We start from the raw sequence: 20,072 nt of genomic DNA on the forward strand, positions 1-20,072 counted from the left end.
TCGTCTTGGTCCTGTTGCCATGGTGAGTCATTATTTCTACACTCCATTGATAAGGGCTTTTTATAGTCGCGGTGCACGCAACTACTGTATGAACACAACACAACTCAGAGTTGATTAAACCAACTCTTTTCAGCTGTCCTGAAACCGAAAACTCCAGGTTTGCAAACTCAGTGTAAAATCAACTCAGAGTTTAGTTTAAACTCAGAGTTTGTTAAACCTCCTTCTTGAAACGGGCACCCGGTCGTCCTGCAAGTTCTCAGAGCTATGAACAGAACATCAGGCAGATTGGCACTGTTGCATCAGTAACCCACACACACACCTGGTGTCACTGTCAGAAATCAGCAATCACTCTCTCCTTTTGTGCACTTTCCGTAACTAGACCCCAAATTACCTACAGCTAACTCTAAAACACGTGGAAGAATCCTGAGGGTTTAGGTTACATTGAACAGTGTTTACACCTTTTCATACTTTTACCCACAGTAAGTATCTCAATATTTTGAGAAAGTATCTCAATATTCTGAGTTAGTAAATCATTATTTCGAAAAGGTATCTCAATATTTTGAGTTAGTAAGTCATTATTTCGAGAAGGTGTCTCAATATTTTGAGTTAGTAAGTCATTATTTCGAGAAGGTGTCTCAATATTTCGAGTTAGTAAGTCATTATTTTTTAGAAAATACGCTATGTCACGGGCTTCCATAAATAATATGTAGTAACGCCATAGAAAAGCCTAGTTGGTGGCGGTAGTGTGCAACTTACAGACCGCAAGATGCCATTAAACAAGAAGAAGAACTGCGTCGCTCGAGTTGGACATATCTAGTTTGTCCTTACTCTCTTTCCGTCTATTCATCCTGTACATGCGCAGTATTACCAGCTTGTTATCGGCGCATGACTTAAACAAAACACACACAACTACAATAAAAAACCAATCTCTGTTCGAAATATAGAGTAGTATAAGTGAGAACAATTGGAACAGTGACCGACGAAGAAATGAACCACACGGATCGGTAAGAGTCATATTTTACTCGCAGATCACCATTAATTCTGATAACTACCGGCTAACGTTTAGCTTCAGCTTTAAATTTGTGTGTAAATTAAAGTGTGTTTTTAATAAAATATTACGAAGATTCGAAACGTCTTACGGCGACACAAGGTTAATTACAGACAGGCTGTAGTTTAATATATAGAAGGATTAACATGATTTCTTATAATTAATAAAGGTTTGCAATGTAATGATTCTAACACACTGAGCTCTGGTAGAAACACCTAAATAATTTGTGTAGTTTGGTGGTGTTTGAAATTTGGTTTACATAAAGCTCTAACAAATATATTTTCATAATATTCTTATATAGATTTAATAAAATTTTGTGTTACTTGAGCGAGTCAACACTTAAATTACACATTAAATTACACATTACGCTACCCATTTTAGCTTCTAGTTTTGTGATCTGTACACGATTTAAGTAGAGTTTTAAAAGAAACAACCTGACTCAGTTTGAACGCTGCTCGTTTTACAATTACAAGTAGCTAAAAGAAAGTGAGGACTGAGTGAGTCCGCTCCTGAATTGCTACTCTGAGTTTTATCTTCGGAGCTTTAACTGAGTTTAATATTCATTAATTATTAATAAATAAATTAAAACCTTCACAAACACTTTGTGAATTTAACAATTTTTAACGGCATTCGATCCAGCGACCACTCCAACAAAAACAGCTAACTTCCGACCACTGTAACTCAATGTTACGATAAATCCAGTTGTTTTATAAAGTGTCTTCATACGTTGCTACGTTGTCGCCAGCAGCTATTATCGTGTGTCTGTTGTTACTGTGTTGTCAGCTCTCACATTTAACTCGTCTTTTGTGTCGTGATTGTGACAAATTGTCACGGTCACTTCAACGTTGTGCGGAAGCGGAGCAGCCAGCAGCTTCTCATTCATACGTTTGCTCTAGTTCTACATATAAGCAGCGCGTGCTTGCTATTGGTTTTCTTGTCCATGAGCATTTCTGTATGTCATCGAACGATTTAGTAGCAAAGAAAGACGTCAATGCGCAGCAACGAGGGCACGAGTTATACAGGAAAGACGCATAGTAAACAATCTGATTTTGACCAGACCGTCTACTTCACATTACAGAACCAGAGCCATACAGTGTGAAGACACTTTATAATGGACAAAAAAGCAAACTAGGCTGTAAATATTGCATGGAAGCCCCCCAGGTCTTCTTTGAAATGACACATGACACAATGACATGTAATAAACATAACACACCAATGATATAATAGATGTGCTGTTAATCTAATGTATTGGGCCAATGGTACAATGTCAGTCAGTATATGCAACCCAGCGGTTTGCAAATTCACACCCCGTAACATAAAACGGAATTCAGATGAGTTGCAGGCTGACGTACTTATGAACAAGGAAAGCTATCAGACGCAATATCACTCGTGGTGCTGAAAAATAAAGTGCTTATGTGACCAGTAGTGATGTGTCGTTGTGAATGATTCGTTCAATATGAACTAATCTTTTATATGACTCGGGAGGAACGAGTCCTCTAAGTGAACAACTCGTTCAGTTCCATGCAGTAACTTCTCTCGCCACATGCCAGCAGCTGCTTAGGATCAGTCAGCAGGACGGGAAATAGAAATGATTCATTCAGGACTGACTCAACCCAGCGTTCTTACTCAATGATTCGTTCTTTTGTCACGTCAGAGCTGTAGCTCATCTACGATGCTGTGTGGACTGATAAACAAGAAATGAACAATGTCTGATTTCTGACATTTATTTGTCACCTGACAGCTGACATACATTATTTATTCATGGAATCATAATTATTTAGTTGTCAGTGAGTGTACATGTGTGTAATTTTATTGAGTATACAGTATAATGTAAAGTGTGTTTGTACAGTAAATCAGTACTTTTGAACATTATATCAGCATGGTGATTTTGTGGTCCTGTAAACTCTGCCACAATCATGAAATATAATAATAATAATAATAATAATAATAATGTCACGTTTTGGCCAAGATAAATGCACCAATGCACCAGGTAAATATTTTAGGGAATTTGTTGTTGCATTTTGCTTTGAAAGTCTCCCTAATTGTCAAAATAAGTTTTACTTTCATTTGTTCACTACCAGCCTTTACGTAAAAGGCAGCTCAGGCTGCACGGTTTAGTTCATTGTTCATCGTTCACAGCTCAGGCTCTGTGGCCAGCACCAAGTACTACAGTTCTTTTGGGACTCATTCATATGGACCGTTCGTTCGTTCACTTGTCACTTGACAGCCGAGCTGTGCAGGCTCTGAAGTGAGCAGCAAGCTCTCAGTTTGTTCCTGATTCGTTCCTACGGATCATTCTTCATTTGTTCTTTTATCATGTGACCGCTGCCAAATGACTGTTGCGCTGTTAAACAACAATGGCAGGGAGATGCATGACCAAAGCCACGTTAATGTGGTGCGTAATTACTAGGTTTTCACATATTTGAATTGCTTGTGGCATTTTGAAATCATAATTTGTCCGCTGAAGCAAACCATGTTGTCTTCAGTATATAGTGTTTGAGAATCGCGGTGAATTTTACAACTCCCACAAAAGGACTACAGCGCCTCCTGCTGTAAATGAAAGAAATGAACGGCTGACTCAATGATTCGTTCACTTTACTGATCGAGATCTAAAGATCCGAGTCAGTTAAAGGACCGAACTTCCCTTCTCGAGTGACCAGCAAACTGATACATACTGTATGAGTAACGTCTTACACGAGGACTTTATCTTTCGGTCATAACTTGTCCCTGTCGAACTGTGACCGTGACGGTCGCAGGCTGACTTTTTTATTTAAAGTCAAGGATTGTTGACGTATCAGTTTGCTCCTCTTAACTTTCGAGATACTCTTGAAAGTTAAGAGGAGCAAATATGACGAAGCGTATGTAGCACATGGCTTTACTGTAACTACGGTGAGAGATGAGGAAAGACTGCTATGTTTACTGTCTAAACTTGTTGGCAGCGGCCAGCTTAAATCCAAATAAGTTAAGGCATTACTTAAAGACATTACACCACAATCACACTGATAAGTTGCTGGATTTTTTTCTGCGACAGGACAAATAGAAGAATCGTCCCTCTTTGTGGAAATGTCTGAGTTATGCGAAAAATAAGTTTGCCACTCACATTTGTGAAGTGCAAATGTAGGATAGAATTTAAAGTTCTCCTACTCACATACAAAGTACTCAATGATAAAGCTCCTTCTTATCTTAAAGAGAGGGAGTTTTTCCTCTCCACTGTTGCTGTCAAATTAAATGCTTGCTGTATGTGGGATTTGTTGGGTTTGGTTATGTGAGGTCTTAAACTTTACTTTGTAAAGTGCCTTGAGATAACATTGTTGTGATTTGGCGCTATATAAATAAAATTGAATTTAAATTGAATTTAACTTTTTTATGCTGATTTTGCCACCTAAATATCATCAGATGTGGGGGTGTGGCCATCATGAGTTGTGAGCGATCTGGCCTTTCCCAGAAACCGTTTGCTGCTTTAATCCTCATATTAATATTAAATTACCACCTGTATGCTCTGTGGTTGCACCCACATTTATCTGTTCTTTAAATTAATGGCATGCATGTTAATCCAGTAAACCAGATGTCTCGGCTAATAGTCACACATTACCTTTAGAAAGTAGATTATTGGAGATGTGTGTGTGAACCAATGACAACGTTCATTTATTGTGTCCTCCGTACCACCAATAATCCAGATGCCCACAATTATGATGGCTATAGAAATACCCAGGGTTACAATGGAGTCTGGACGTAGAAACACTCTTTACCCCATTTATACTGGATTCTGTGCTGTTGATTTCAGCGTGAAAGATGAAGACCATTTGGAGAAAACAGGCTGTCAACATGACGATAGTGAAGTGAGTAGCAACAATAACAACATTCAATGCAAGGTAAGCCTCACTTCTCTACCTATTTGTACAGGATAGTATCTTTGTGTCAGAAGGCAGTAAACCTTTGGCAAGTCAATCAGAGCCTTTAGAGCTCGAATCGCCAACCTTGCAGTTAGAGGGTGACTGCGGTGGAAATTTCCCATAAAGAGGCAGATGAGAGAGTTCGTCTTTTGTGTGATTTATTATAAAAATAAAAATAATGGGGGAAAGCAAATCAAAAGCATGGATGTTGATCATGCACATCAACAAACCAAAAACCAGCTGGGAGATCAGTGCATACACCACGAAGGTGTGATGCAAAGAGCCCACGATCCTCAAGTGCCTTTTAACCCCTTTCTCTGGCTCTGGTGGAATGTCTCCCTGCACCAATAGAATTATTTGTGCCACCTTATCTCGCCGTGAGTGAGAATGTTTACATTCTCACTTCTGCATCATCGTGTCTTGTTATCCAAAGGAAGGAACACCAAGCTTCCAAGACAAGATGCATTCGGTTTTACAGCCTTGGGTCTGGTGGGGAGTCAGATAGGATGGAGCCAGAGTCCGGGTGTAAAAGACAAACATATCATAAACTATTAGTCAGTCAAATGGAAAATCAGATGTTTAAACTTAATTTACGACAGGCCACAAGAGATTAGTTGTTTGTGTAAGAATGTTCAGTGTAGCACATAATGACTGTGTTGAATAAGAAATAGCACAAAGGCAAAATATTCCATTACATTCCCCCCTTTTGATTACACTTATCAAACACTAAAATAATAAAAATTGTCAAACGTTGCATTTTGTAGTAATAACGCCTCTCACAAATGAAACAGTGAGTGTAAAATGCGAGTAACTTAGGAAAAAAAAGGTTTGGAGGCTGTTTTTGCTGTGGCCTTCATGGGTAACATTAATGAAACACACCATTGATTGTAATAAAGAACAATTAATGTATGTTAGCTCTAAGTTTCCGGTGGGGTTCTCTTGCATATAATTCGAGCTAGTTTTCATGCTTTCGGATTTTTATTGTACATTTGGGTCTAGAGTGAATAGGAGAATCAGGGATTAACCAGAATGATGATGCGTATTGTTGCTTGTGTTGTCTTATAACCTCTATCATCTGTAGATGAAGGATAAAAACTAATTGTAGCAGTGAATAAAGTGATTGTGAGCAATTCAAACACCAAGGCAACTTCAGGATATTTAAACTCAGTGTTGTTGTTAACCTTCTCATTCAAAAATAGTGTGTAAAGTTACATGGACACATCATATGATTAAGGTAATAATCAAAGTAACATAAAATAAAGTCTAACACAACAAGGTTACAATGGATGTCTCGTAACCATCTGCTTCGTCCTGTTAAACAGTAGCGTTAGATTGTTTCCAACCTGTGTGTTGACACAGTTCGTTGGAGTTCTTCGTGTTGTGATCAGCTGATCATGGAGACACTTGGTATTTGTTATCATTGCCAGGTTTCCCTCCCAATGTCGTCTGAGTCACTGTCACTCCCGTGATGTGAAGAGTCTACACGTCGTCCAGCGTCGGCAACTCAAGGCTGCTCGTGTGTGTGTTTTCTCAGGAGCGTGTGTGTAGATGTATGGTCTGATAGTGTGATTCACCGGCGCAGCTTCAGGTGGCGCTTGGCTCACACCTTTAGCTGAACGGTCAATGCAGCCTCGCCTCAGTGCGTGTGTGAGCACAGCGAGGGTCGTCCTTCTCAGTTCTTTTCGTTAGTGGTGGTTTTCTCTGTGGGATGTAGATGGATGGTTGTCTGTTGGGTCCGGGACCTTCCTGCAGTAGATGGAGTAGATCCAAGTCGCTCTCTCGGTGACCTTCACAGCCGTGTGGGTCGTCAGAAGGACCTGGAAGGGGCCTCACCACCATTTAGAGTTACAGTGCTTCCTCCTGAACTCCTTAACGATCGCCCAGGCCACTGGTTGGATGGTGTGCGGTGGTCATGTCTCTTTTCACCTTTTGGGAAATCTGAATTGTGGGGAAAAAGTGTTTGGGCGGCACGGCTGCCATCAGGCCCAAACCAGACTCCATGGCTACAGGTGGAACCATTCGTCTGCCAGAGTCTGCGTTCCTGTGAGGTAGAAAATGTTTAAAGCACAGGGAGAGAGGAAGGAAAGGGTAGAGAGAGTTGGAGAGGAAACAAGGATCAGGAGAGGGAGGGGTTGTCGGGCAGCGACCTTCGCAGCAGCGTCTGCAGCTGCATGTCGGCAGAAACAAAGTTGTCACTGATGGTGTGAGAGCAGAACTACGTCCAGCAAAGCAGCAAACTTATCATTATGTAAGATAGTTTTGTAATGAAACTTCAAAACTTCCTATGCTTCCACAGAGCACCTAAGTGTGAAAAGCATCTGTGGAGTCTGTGTAGATGGTAACAGACTCTCCTTCTGCTAGTTTACTAGCTTCAGTCAACGCAGTCAACTCTGCAGGCTGAGCAGAGTAGTGTCTTAGCAAAACGCCAGACTTCAAGATGGCATCTTGATAGTAATGTTCAGCATGTTGAGCAAGGTGGTGTTGTATCTAAGCCATTGGGCTGTAGAAAGATAGGATGATTTCTTTTCCAAAAGGATCAAAGACAGTATGAGGAACCAACAAGGTGACGTCAGAGTATCCAACAATGTCACGTGATGCCAGAACGGCTCTCTCTGCCGCAGCCACTGCTACAGGACAAAAGAACAGAAGTCGTACAACCTGATTTTTCATTCACTGTTTGAGTGAAAGGTCGCGTGGGGTCAGATCAGGAAGACCCAAAGTAGGAGCCGACTGAAGAGCAAGCTTGAGGTCAGTGAACGTTGTTCAGCCTCAGACGTCCACGTGAGACAAGAAGTGGACGATGAAGACGTCTGCACCAGAACCCTGAGTGGGGCCTCAAAGACAGTAAAGTTACGAACGAAGATCCTACAATAAGAACAAAAACCTAGAAAAGACATCAGCTGTTTATACGTGCACGGTTTAAGCAGGTTTCGAATTGCTTCAACTCTGTTGGGTGAGATGGATTTGCCATCAGCTGTAATTACAGTGACCCAGAAAAATAACCTTAGACACGCAATGACAAAGACTCTATGTGGCCTGTAGCATTCAATGTTTCAGTAGCTTAGTGGTGTCTGCAGTAACACCATCGATGGCTCCTTTAAGAGGGTGTTGTTGTTTACATGGTCTGTGGTCAGATTTAGGTGTGATGACCACTGGTCCACATCCTCTGATCAAACCTACATCAGGTCTGTGTGTGAGTCACAGGGAAGCAGGGGCTTCCTGTAAGGCTGAGTGTTGGGTCAGAGCGTCCTCTGAAAAATAAAAATAAAAACAAAAGCATGTAATATATGTCATTAGAATGCGAAGGCACCAAGTTCACTGTTTGTTGAGCATGACAGGCAGAGTAAAAAGTTTTACAATACGTCGCATGGGGTCAGAAGTCGTTCACCAGTCTCCACCCCTTTTGATATCTGTTCACGAAACGACCCACGTCCTGTCATGTCTCCATCATGTTTCACAGAGGGACGTGTGGAACTGTAGAATAAAAATCTAAAATCTTTCTGTTCGTTAGTAAAAGAAATCGCAAGTGCAGACTTGTGTTCATCCCAAAAGAGGGAAGTTTAGGTGTGTGTGTGTGTGTGTGTGTGTGTGTGTGTGTGTGTGTGTGTGTGTGTGTGTGTGTGTGTGTGTGTGTGTGTGTGAGAGAGAGATACCGTCTTCTACGTCACGTGAAAAGGAACCGTCACCTTCCTCCTTCCACACCAGTCTGATGTGAGCGCCAGTGGGTGAAGCCTGACATAGCAGGGACAGTTCTTCCAATGCAATGACAGACCTTTCCTGGGTCCTTGCATGCAGCTCTATTGGGCCAATCACGTCTGAAGCCTCTCCTGTTGTTTCAACCAGTGTCTGTGGCACGTCTTCTCACTCTGCTGTTGCTCTTTCCTTGTTTTCCTTTGCTGATTGTCATAAGCAGGTGTCTGTGTCAGACACACACGCGTGTATGACAGTTTCACGGTCTGTGGTGTGGCAGAGCACAAACAATTCTTCACCAGAGTTATTATCTCCTTTCTTTCCGTTACTTTCATCTCTCTTTTGTTTCTTTTAGGGGTTTAGGTTTTTTTTTCGAATCTGATCTTTTTTCTCTAAGTTTTTCTTTTAAGGTGCGTATGTCTCTTACACTAAGTGATTCTTGCGGGGGGGTAAGGGGTGCAACCAGCTGCTGAAACCAAGCAAATCTGTTAAGTAAACAATCGGAGCAAAATAAATAAGAAGCAGGGATGTACCTTAGGCTAACACATTCATAACTAAAAGTCGTAAAAATACGTCGCATGGGGTCAGAAGTCGTTCACCAGTCTCCACCCCTTTGATATCTGTTCACGAAACGACCCACGTCCTGTCATCTGTCTCCATCATGTTTCACAGAGGGACGTGTGGAACTGTAGAATAAAAATCTAAAATCTTTTTGTTCGTTAGTAAAAGAAATCGCAAGTGCAGACTTGTGTTCATCCCAAAAGAGGGAAGTTTAGGTCAGTTTGTGTGTGTGTGTGTGTGTGTGTGTGTGTGTGTGTGTGTGTGTGTGTGTGTGTGTGTGTGTGTGTGTGTGTGTGTGTGTGTGTGTGTGTGTGTGTGTGTGTGTGTGTGTGTGTGTGTGTGTGTGTGTGTGTGTGTGTGTGTGTGTGTGAGTGAGTGAGTGAGTGAGTGAGAAATCATAACTCTTCAAATTTATCATCAGGACCAGAAGACACATGTGCTGTACAGGACAGGTCAGATGCGTCTCTGGAGGTCGTATCACATGGGAAACAAGCTGTGATGCAGCCTGCTTCAGTTACAGCCCCCCCTCAGCAGCCAATGATAAGAGTACAGCTGAGCTGAAGTTAACACCAACAAAAGAGGGATTATTTAGAATGTCTGTAGACGTAACCTGCACTCCGTCTGGAGTGGAAATCAATCAAATAACTAAACTACAAATGAGTCTACAAATCTCTTCCTAAGAATTTAACTGGGCATAAGTTTGAAAGCAAAAATGAATGTTAAGGTGTCTTGCTGTCAGATGTTGCACAAGACAGTGAAAGAGTAAGTTTTTCTTTAATAGTCTGGTACGTACAGTAATTATTTTTACTTCTCTCTAATAGTCATCTTCCCTTTAATATTTTGTTTCAGTTGGTTTCAGTCTTCCTATAGTCTGGTTTTGTTTTTCTGTAGTCTGGCAAGACAAACCTATAGTTAGCACAAATCTTTTTAGAAACATGAAGGATTTTATTACTGAATTTGTTGCAAATTGAAATAGTTTAAACCCATCAGACTGTAAAGTCATGCAGCAGTTGTCATTTAGCTGTTTATCATTTTAAAACTTTTTTGAGCAAAAAGCGATTCTTCATTGCAAGCAGATAAGCATGAATTTGGATCAATTGAGCAAAGATTTGGATCAATTAAGTGTGTATCAGCTGTAAGCGTGTTTCTTCATTGCGTGTATGGATGTGTGTGTGTGTGTGTTCGCTGTACCGTCTTCTACTGTATGTCACATGAAAAGGAACCGTCACCTTCCTCCTTCCCCAACCATCAGTCTGATGTGAGCGCCAGTGGGTGAAGCCTGATGTAGATGGGACAGTTGTTCCTCGATGACAGACCTTTCCTGGATCCTCGGATGCAGCTCTATTGGGCCAATCACGTCTGAAGCCTCTCCTGTTGTTTCAACCAGTGTCTGTGTCAGAGCACGTCTTCTCAGATGGAGCTCACTCTGCTGTTTCTCTGTCCTTGTTTTCCTTTGCTGATTGTCATAAGCAGGTGTCTGTGTCGGACACACACGCTTGTATGACACTTTCACGGCCTCTGAAGCTTCAGACACAGCCCTTTCATGCTTTTGTAGGGCTTGTAGTAGCTGGTGAGTCTGATGAGCCCAGAACGTGATGGCTGCAGACATTGTGGGAGTCGGTGAGGCCACCATGCTGTGGTCTGTGTCCTCTGGCTGCTGTGGTATCAGAGCTTCCACCCCGGCTTCTGGTTGTTGGCCAGGCTTCTTCTCCTTCGGTACTTCGGCTGACGGTGGGAAAGGAGTCCATATCTGGATTTACCCTCATCGCGCTCAGTTCTGCATTAGGATAGAGAGCAGAAACAATGGGAGCATTTGCTCTTGACATGGTGTGTGTGTTTTTGTTTTGTTTTTTTCCGTTACTCTAATTTCTCTTTTGTTTCTTTTAGGGGTTTAATGTAATATGCATTTCATGTCTTGTTCCCTTTCACAGGGAAACACATGATTGGAGAGAGTGAAATTATGACTTTTCTCATTCTTTCACACTTGTGTATTCAGACAGTGTGTCCAGCTGCTGGAGAACATCCTCTACAGTACAACTACACGTTCTGGTACAGCAGGAGAACGCCGAGTCGTCCTGCAAGTTCTCAGAGCTATGAACAGAACATCAGGCAGATTGGCACTGTTGCATCGGTAACCCACACACACGCCTGTTGTTACTGTCAGAAATCAGCAATCACTCCCTCCTTCAGAGTCCTGAGAGTTCAGATTACATTGAACAGTTTTTACATGTTTTCACACTTTTACCCACATGGAGAAAGTAATGTGCAACAATAATGTAGAACATGTTTGCGGGCTCGTGTCAGCGTTCCCCAGACTTATTAACCCATGTGTATAAGTGGCATCCAAATCAAGGAGAAGGACAATGTAAACGTATGATCATGACCTTTGATGAGCAGGTGAACACATGTGGAGAATATCTGGACACTTCCTGTTTCTGTCTAGGTGGAGCAGTTCTGGAAGCTGTACAGTCACTTGGTTCGTCCTGGAGACCTGAGTGGACACAGCGACTTCCACCTGTTCAAGGAGGGAATCAAACCCATGTGGGAGGTAACCGCAGCGTGTTTCTTGACCATTATAAGGAAATATTTAGTTTACAGTAGAATATAGAGATACATTTGAATCGTTACTAACATGTTGAAGAAATAACAACTATAATTACACATTTAATTTAAAAGTGCCTTTTGGCCCTTGAGGTCACTGAATATGTAAAGCTGTATAGAGTAAAATAGTGGAGTCATGCTTGTAATGAAGGTGATCCTTAACAGGTCCTCCTTTTGTTTTGAGTACATTCCTTACAATTGATTACATCAGGTAGCATGGAGACATTGAGCGAGTGGGATTCTAAAAGAACACAGGACGTGACCCGAAGGGGGTTGTTCAGCTTATGTGGCCGACATGGAGCTAAGGTCTATCACATGTGGTCCTGTTTATCTACCCAGAGAGTTTTATAACTAGTTTAGTTATAAACTAGTTTCTGTTGACATTAATCAGGTTGTACTGACTCACCAGGACTTTGTACATGTGTGTTGGTCAGTGTCTGACTGATATACCTCAGTGCAAATGCAGCACAGCTGGAGCTACGTGTAGTACGTGTAGTAATAGTAGCTCCTGCTGTCCATGAATCCTTCCAGGTTTGCAAATCTGACATCCCTTCAGACAGATTGAAGCAGGGCATGATCTTCAATTAATCAAACAATCAAAGCTTTATTTACCGTATATAGCGCCAGCTCTGCATGCCCTACATAATGACAGATGAATGATGGAGACCTGAGACACTACAGAACAATGGATTATGACAGTTGTATATCACTGTAGTGCTGTGTTGTACAGTGTGATGTCTGTGGGGAGGAATGCGGCAACGCTCCTTCCTGCACTATGGTTCTAAAAGTCTGGTGCTGAAGGAGCTGCTCAGAACCTCTACAGTGTGGTGCAGGGAGATGAGGGGTTCTCAGTGATGGATGTTAGTTTACCAGCATCCTTCTGTCTGCCACCTCCTCCATAAACCAGCTTGTTGAGTCTCTTCCTGTCTCTGCCTGTACTGCCCCCCCGCCCAGCACACAACTCCATACAGGACTACTGAGGAGGTGTGTGGTGGAGGGGACCTCCTGAAGTCAAGAACTACCTTCTTTGTTTGGCCAGTGTTTAGGATCAGGTGGTTATTTTCACACCAGCCCACAAATAAATAATAATAAAATATTATATATATAATATTTATATATAATATATTATCAGCAAGAAAATAAGATACTTTTACATTAATTGCTACAACAAAACTCAGTTCAAGTTTTCATTCATAGTACAGACCTGAAAATCCCGGCTGTTTGGTGCAATGGTTAGTGCGTTGCTCCCCTGATGCAGGTTCCAATCTAGCCACTGGAGTTCCGAGCCAGTGACTTCTTTGCGAATCCTGAGCCCGGACAAAATACAGGGGTTGTCTCAGAAAGGGCATCCGGCATAAAAACTTGGCAAAACAACCATGCAGATCATTTGCGGCATATCAGAAATCATCAAACGTTTAAACGAGAAACAATTTTAGGCAGAAAATATTAAAACTTGATTATTGATGGCACTAGCATGCTTTTCTCATGTTTAGCACTAAGTTGCTGCTTGTGGTTCTCAGTTGTCTCTCTCCCTATAGGACGAATCCAACCGCAGCGGGGGGAAGTGGATCATTCGTCTTCGCAAGGGTTTGGCCAATCGGTTCTGGGAGAACATCATCCTGGCGATGGTGGGAGAGCAGTTCATGGTGGGAGAGGAGATCTGTGGGGCTGTGGTGTCCATACGCTTCCAGGTACTGGTACCACTACTGCTACTAATAGTACTTACTGGCTGCCAAACTCAGTTACCTAATGTATACAGTTTAAAGTTTAAAGTTCCCACCCTCTGTCCCATGTTGGCTGTATTAAACAGGTCCCAGAATGTGTCTGTAAATTGTGTAATAATAACTAGTATTAATACTGTATTAATTAACAGATTTAATAATATGATCCCCATCTGTCTGTGGACAACTGCTTTTGGTTACAGTCGTAGCACTTCAAAGTGACCACCTTTTTTACCGCAGTACGTGCGCGTCGCCAGCGTCCCTGACTAAGGATTTTTAATCCTGCAGCCACCTGAAAAAAATCAGGGTGCTAGTCTCGTGTTAACCACCAGGTGGCGCAAAGATGTGAGGTCCGACTGTTCATTTCTATCTGTGTCTGCACATTAAGCACAAAAAACGATGTCATGGTATTGTATCATTAAATGTAGAGTAGTTCATTTTTAAATATTATAGATTATTATGCGTCTTTGCTCGCTAGTGTTTGTTGTCAATTGCCGAAGCTGCTGATGTTTTTACAGTTTCCAGGCCAGCCGAGAGAAACAGTCCCTCCTCCAGCCAATCCAATAGAATAATATAAGTATAATAACATAAAATAGGAATCTATATTTATTCATCAATCTGTGTTATAAATGTATTTTATATGTATATTTATACTCGTCTTCTGGTTTGTTGATCATGAGGAAAAAAAATACAAAACAAACTTGGTTTTCGTTTCAGCTCGTAATATTAATTAACGGAATTCAAGTGTTTTTTTCGACACAACGCACGGAGTTGGATTTAAAGCTGATTTTTCGTTTTGAGAAAAAAGCAGAGAACGAAAAAGTAATTCTATAATGACCCATAGTTTGCTCTGATTCTGAATGAAACGTAAGAGCCCGAATGACAGATGATGTGTCCAGGTAGAGCTTAACCGGAAATGTATGCTTGTCAAATGCAGGCAACAAGAGAATCGGGGAAGTGGCGTCACCGTCTGAAGCAGACAGTGATGTGACGTTCCAATGATGGTGCTGAGGAGCCGCTTATTTATAGGCAGATGACTTAGATCAAGTTGTCAATACGCGCTAGTGTTTGTTGTCAGTTGCTGATGTCGCTGCTGTCTTTATACAGTATGTCCTCGTGTTTAAGTGTCGGTCCGTGTACGTTTTAACGGTTTGATTTTCCCCTCCAGAATAAAAGCTGGGAAGACGAGAAAACAAGTCGTTTTAGAACGTTTTAAACCCGGAGGACCTGTTAATGTGTCTGAACAGGCTCCCAGTAAGTCCAGTAACTTCGTATTGTAACGAGAAAGCCCCAGCATCTCGTTTAAAAAGGACAAACGGCATTTATTCAAAGCAGCGTGTTAAAAACAAATAAACGAGCTGAAAACGGTGTTTTCAAAACCAGACACATTAATGGATTTAAAGTCGTTTCCTGTTTTCTCGTTTCGGGGAAAAACGAATCGACTGTGGCATTGGAGCATTTTGCCAGAATGAGCTTTGCAAAGAAAGGACACTTGGTTTCCAAACCGCGACCTAAGCATCCCCTCAAACTCCACGTTTGGGGAAGGATTTCTAGGGACTAGGACAGTGGGACGCACAGTGGGGCCATATATTAGAAAGTATTTTGAAACACGGCATCGGTTTTTCCTGGACAATGACCCCAAACATGTCGCTGCAAGAGCCTGTCTGGAGGCGGAATGAATCAGCTGGGTGCGCACACCGGCAGAGTCCCCTGATCTGATCCCCTACTAATTAAACAACATCTTGCGACTAAAACCAATGGTCTTTTTCTTATACTCCTGACATTAAAAACCTTTCACTTCACTGCTTTAAACGCAGTTCCTATGGACGTTCACATAAAATCTGTAAGAGGATTTTATTTAATATAAATAAATACATTGTATTGAATCTTTCTCTGTGGCGCGTCAGAACGTCAGGACTCAACAGTTAAACAACGCATTAATGCAGCAGCTTGTTTGTTTTACATGTGCTTATTACGCACGATAAACGTTTTTCACTGAATGAAAACGAAAATAACTCCTGCTCTGCAGCATAAACCACTTTGACCACTTTTAAGGTGGTCAAGTTAAACAGTTGGAAGCTGCATTATTATACTTTACCGTAATGACATTTACCACAATATCTGCAGAAAAACATTGTTTTATTACACAGGCAACACAGTGGATTTGGAACTCGCTTCGCGCGAGTTACAGCGTCTGATGCTGATTCAGTTCCAAAAGCAAACTTCAAACCCCATCCCCTACTACGTATTGGCACAGAGACATTAACATATTGTCTCCACTCGGTCAATAGGTGTAAAATACTTTAGCTCCGAGACAAAGAAAAGCTCCATGGGAGATTGGGCGCGTGATCAGCTGCACCTACGTAGCTGTGAGACGCCAAAACCTTTCACTTGATTTTTTTAAAACGCTCTTCTTATGGCATTTCACACAAGTCTGGCAGACTACCACTGCTAATGTGTAGAGGTTATTATATAATAAAAATAAATAAATTGTAATAAACTCTCTGTGGTATGCCAGAACGCCAGGACTCAGTAGATCTCCGACTCATTAATGCAGCAAGTTGTTTGTTCTGCATATACTGATTCTGCATGAGTAATAAGGACTGTTTTACACTTATTTAGCCGAAGACAAAACTCAAAAGAGAGACACCCATCAAGTTTTAACAAATGTGCAATAAAAAATATAAACAGAAAACGCTTGAAAAGCGTTTCCGTTTTATATTCCGTTTATTTCGTTATTACTCCTTTCACCTGTACCACATAAAGTCATTGCAGAGCTACAGCCATGTTCCTACAAAGTGAACCAGTTGTTTATTTCGTTATTCCCTCTTTCATGTCCGTCTGGTGAATGAAAGTGGGCGTGGCCATCCACGTCCCAGAGCGGGAACACTGGGGGAAGGGGAAACACGCATCAACACGCAGGACAAAGATCTGCGTTTCTCTGCCTGCTGCAGCCTCGGCTGCGTTGGGTTTTTAGTCTCCCTTTCACCTGTACCATATGAAATATGTTCCTTTGATCAGCCGCTTTCACAATCAGAATCGTTTTTATTCCCCAGGTTTGAACAGGGAAAATATTATTTTTATTTACAAAAAAAAAATTAAAACGTTCACATGTGATTTGCCCGCTTTGATGTAGACAAAACCTGTCAAAGCGTTTTACTTTACATTCCGTTTATTTCGTTATTCCCACTTTCATATCTGTCTGATAAATAAAAGTGGGCGGGGCCATCCACGTCCCGTAGCAAAGGTAAGTGCTGACTGTGGGGGCTGGGCGCATCAACATACAGGACAAAGACCTGTGTTCTTCTGCTACAACCTCCTCTTTCAGCCTGTTGTAATTGCAAATGCTGCACTGAGCTCTCTTTTACTTTGATGAGTTTTGTGTCTACATGAAAGCGGGGCAGAACAACGTCCATGCGTGTGTCACGCTGAAAGCGGCTGGTGAACCTCTTGGGAACATGGCTGTAGCTCTGCAATGACTTTATGTGGTACAGTTGAAAGGGAAAATAACGAAATAAACGGAATATAAAAAGGAAACGCTTTCAAGCGTTTTCTGTTGATATTTTTATTGCACATTTATTAAAACTGTACTGTCGTTTTTTCGTAATTTTTGGTGACGTTACAGTGCAAACCGTATGGGATTTTTTTTGTAAATAAAAATAAACCTGGGGAATAAAAACGATTCTGATTCTGAAAGCGGCTGATCATCTTCGTAGGAACACATTTCATATGGTACAGGTGAAAGGGAGACTAACAACCCAACGCAGGCTGTAGCAGCAGAGAAACGCAGATCTTTGTCCCGCGTGTTGATGCGTGTTTCCCCTTCCCCGGGACGTGGATGGCCACGCCCACTTTCATTCACCAGACGGACATGAAAGAGGAAATTACGAAAGAAACAGCTGGTTAACTTTGTAGGAACACAGCTGTAGCTCTGCAATGACTTTATGTGGTACAGGTGAAAGGAGTAATAACGAAATAAACAGCTGGTTAACTTTGTAGGAACACGGCTGTAGCTCTGCAATGACTTTATGTGGTACAGGTGAAAGGAGTAATAACGAAATAAACGGAATATAAAACGGAAACACTTTCAAGCGTTTTCTGTTCACCCAAACTAGATGGGTGTACTGTCATCTTTTCAGTAATTTTTAGCATTTGCATGTTGTTGTATATGAATAACGAAATTAACAAAATCTATGTTTGAAAAAACTGTGAAGAGTTCCGTGTCTACATGAAAGCGGGCAGAACAACGTCCGTCTATGACTCACTGCTGAAACCGGCTGGTGAACTTCTTGGTAACATGGCTGTAGCTCTGCTAAATAATACAGGCAGCCAGCCCTATTAATCATTTGTTATTTTCTTGTATGCCAAAATATAAAATGTTCAGTAATTACAACTTCTGCCTCCACCGGGATTCGAACCTGGGGTAGAAAATTGACACATCAAGGCTGTTAAACAATAAACAAACCATTACACCACGGAGGCGTTGATCCGGGGCTCTAGATGGGCCTATATAACAAGTATAGGACAGCGTCATAAAGGCCAGTGTGGGGGTTGATCGCCACCTATAGGCCAAATAGACGTAACACAGCTTCAACGTGCTAAAAACCCGGTGATACTGCGCTGAAAATGCAAACAGATTGCCGTAAAGGCTGACACTTTTAAGTGCTACGACTGTATGATGTTTGGATCCTGTGGAAAGGACTGATACTGGGATACTCTGCTAACAGCTCTGTGATGTGGTGAGTGGTTTGGCCAGAGCCACGTCAGGGACTGTATGGGCAACTTAAACTTATTTAAACCAAGTAAAAAAGTCATATCTTAAGTCATACCACTGGTTTATAAACATTTTTGAACTAATATCTGCAGGGATAAACTCAGTGGTGATGTGTTGCTGGCTTCATATTACAGATGGTTTAGATTCATAATTTGCTGAGTTCAGTTGACGCTCAGGTGACAGACAGGAGCTCGTCCTTCCACTTCAAATGAAAATATACTGAATAGCTGCGATGGAGTCATCATACTGACATTAGCATGTAGTCTGACTCAAACTTTAATGAGGCAGGTTAAACATCGTGAAGGTGGAGGAGATGTTAAGTAATGTCCTTGTGTGTAACTACCTCTGGACCCTTTTAAAGCACTTTTGTTTCAACACCTTGTTCTCACCAATGAGGCAGCGCTGCCATTTAAAGGTCGCCCGTTAAAATGGAAACTTTAAAAATGGCAGCAGGTAAATTTTTAAGCTATGCATATATAAATGTTAAAACATCATCTTTAGGTACAGACAGATTCTATTTAACAGCTGTACCGTTACAGTCTGTTAATTATATATTTTTAAACTTGCATCGTCTGTTTCTACCCATGTCCGCAGGAGGACATTCTGTCCATCTGGAACAGAACGTCTAGTGACCAAATAACAACATCCAGAATCAGAGACACTTTAAGACGAGTCCTGAACCTTCCAGCCAACACAATAATGGAGTACAAGACCCACAACGACAGCCTCAGGTGATTTAATTATTATTATTATTATTATTATTATTATTATTATTATTATTATTATTATTATTATTATTATTATTATTATTATTATTATTATTATTATTATTAATAATATTGGTGTTATTATTATTATTAGTGTTATTATTGTTGTTGTTGTTGTTGACCTTTTCCTTAATGGTGTTCACACAAGGATTATTAAACTTGGACAAAGACAGAACTAATTAATCACAGTCTAGTTACCACGGAGATTAAGTCTGGGTTTAGATTAAACACTTCACTCCACGCCAGACCTCATACAAGCAGATGAAAGTTGAATGAAGATTCAGTCTGTTCCTCAAACTGAAGGTTTCTGCATTTAAACGGTTAATTGTGGGCTGTCTGTCGGCAATTCAATCTTTTAACCTGGCCCTGTTTTGGTCTATGGGGCCAAAAAACATTTGATGAGCTGGACTTTGGGTTAGTTAATTAGTAACTTGAGAATCACACGTTAGGATTTCCACAGGCTAATGTGCTCTTAGTTTAAGATTCATTTAAAGTAATCTCTGGATTGAAGAAGATCGAGGAAAACATAATGTTTGTGTTGAGCTCAGAACCACATCAGTCTATTACGGCCCAGCTCCTCTAGTGTTGAACCAGCTTCTAAGTCACCGGAGGAGCTGAGTTTTCCTTCAGGGCCAGAACCTGATTCTCTCTGTCTGTTTCAGAGACAACTCGAGCTTCAGAAACACGAAGATTTCCCTCTGACAGCTGACTCCCCTTCACCCAACCCAGCTGTGTTCTGTCATTGGCACAAGTGTGAATGGTTTTTATATTATTGGTCAGTGATGAATAAGAACTATTTTTAGACAAGAGCAGCCTGTGTTAAGCCTCATGTTATGTAATTAATTTTTTTTGTATTTCTGCTTCTGTTAAAATAAACTAAATGTGATGACATGAACATTCTAGATGTATTCATTGTTTACAAACCAGTAAATGCCCCCCTCCCCCCAAATGTCTGCTCCCTACTCTGTTTTTGAGGTGTATGTCATACTGTCTGTGGTCCCTTAATAAGAATCCCTG

General features: G+C 41.3%; 1 protein-coding gene across 3 annotated transcripts; it reads left to right on the plus strand.

Annotated features, from left to right (window-relative positions):
* The first annotated feature begins 830 nt into the window (after positions 1–830).
* LOC114866785 (eukaryotic translation initiation factor 4E type 2-like) lies at positions 831–19,950 on the plus strand. Of its 3 annotated transcripts, none has more exons than XM_029168970.3 (7): positions 831–1,004; positions 4,833–4,887; positions 11,189–11,323; positions 11,636–11,740; positions 13,332–13,484; positions 18,883–19,019; positions 19,718–19,950. In XM_029168970.3, exons 1-7 carry the CDS (start codon positions 988–990, stop codon positions 19,755–19,757), a joined length of 642 nt encoding a protein of 213 aa, XP_029024803.1. In that variant the 5' UTR covers positions 831–987; the 3' UTR covers positions 19,758–19,950. The 3 variants fall into 3 exon arrangements, with proteins under 3 accessions (XP_029024803.1, XP_029024794.1, XP_055359316.1); XM_029168961.3 differs by having other exon boundaries at positions 832–1,004; positions 4,833–4,920; XM_055503341.1 differs by lacking the exons at positions 831–1,004; positions 4,833–4,887 and adding an exon at positions 5,845–11,019.
* Positions 19,951–20,072: the final 122 nt, after the last annotated feature.

Source organism: Betta splendens, chromosome 2, assembly GCF_900634795.4.
Source record: "Betta splendens chromosome 2, fBetSpl5.4, whole genome shotgun sequence".
Lineage (NCBI taxonomy): Eukaryota > Metazoa > Chordata > Actinopteri > Anabantiformes > Osphronemidae > Betta > Betta splendens.

Excerpts from the sequence above, each read along its gene's own strand:
- LOC114866785 (XM_029168961.3), top strand. Across the intron at positions 4,921-11,188 it reads ATAACAACATTCAATGCAAG|ACAGTGTGTCCAGCTGCTGG; the intron begins GTAAGCCTCACT and ends TTGTGTATTCAG. Across the intron at positions 11,741-13,331 it reads GAATCAAACCCATGTGGGAG|GACGAATCCAACCGCAGCGG; the intron begins GTAACCGCAGCG and ends CTCTCCCTATAG.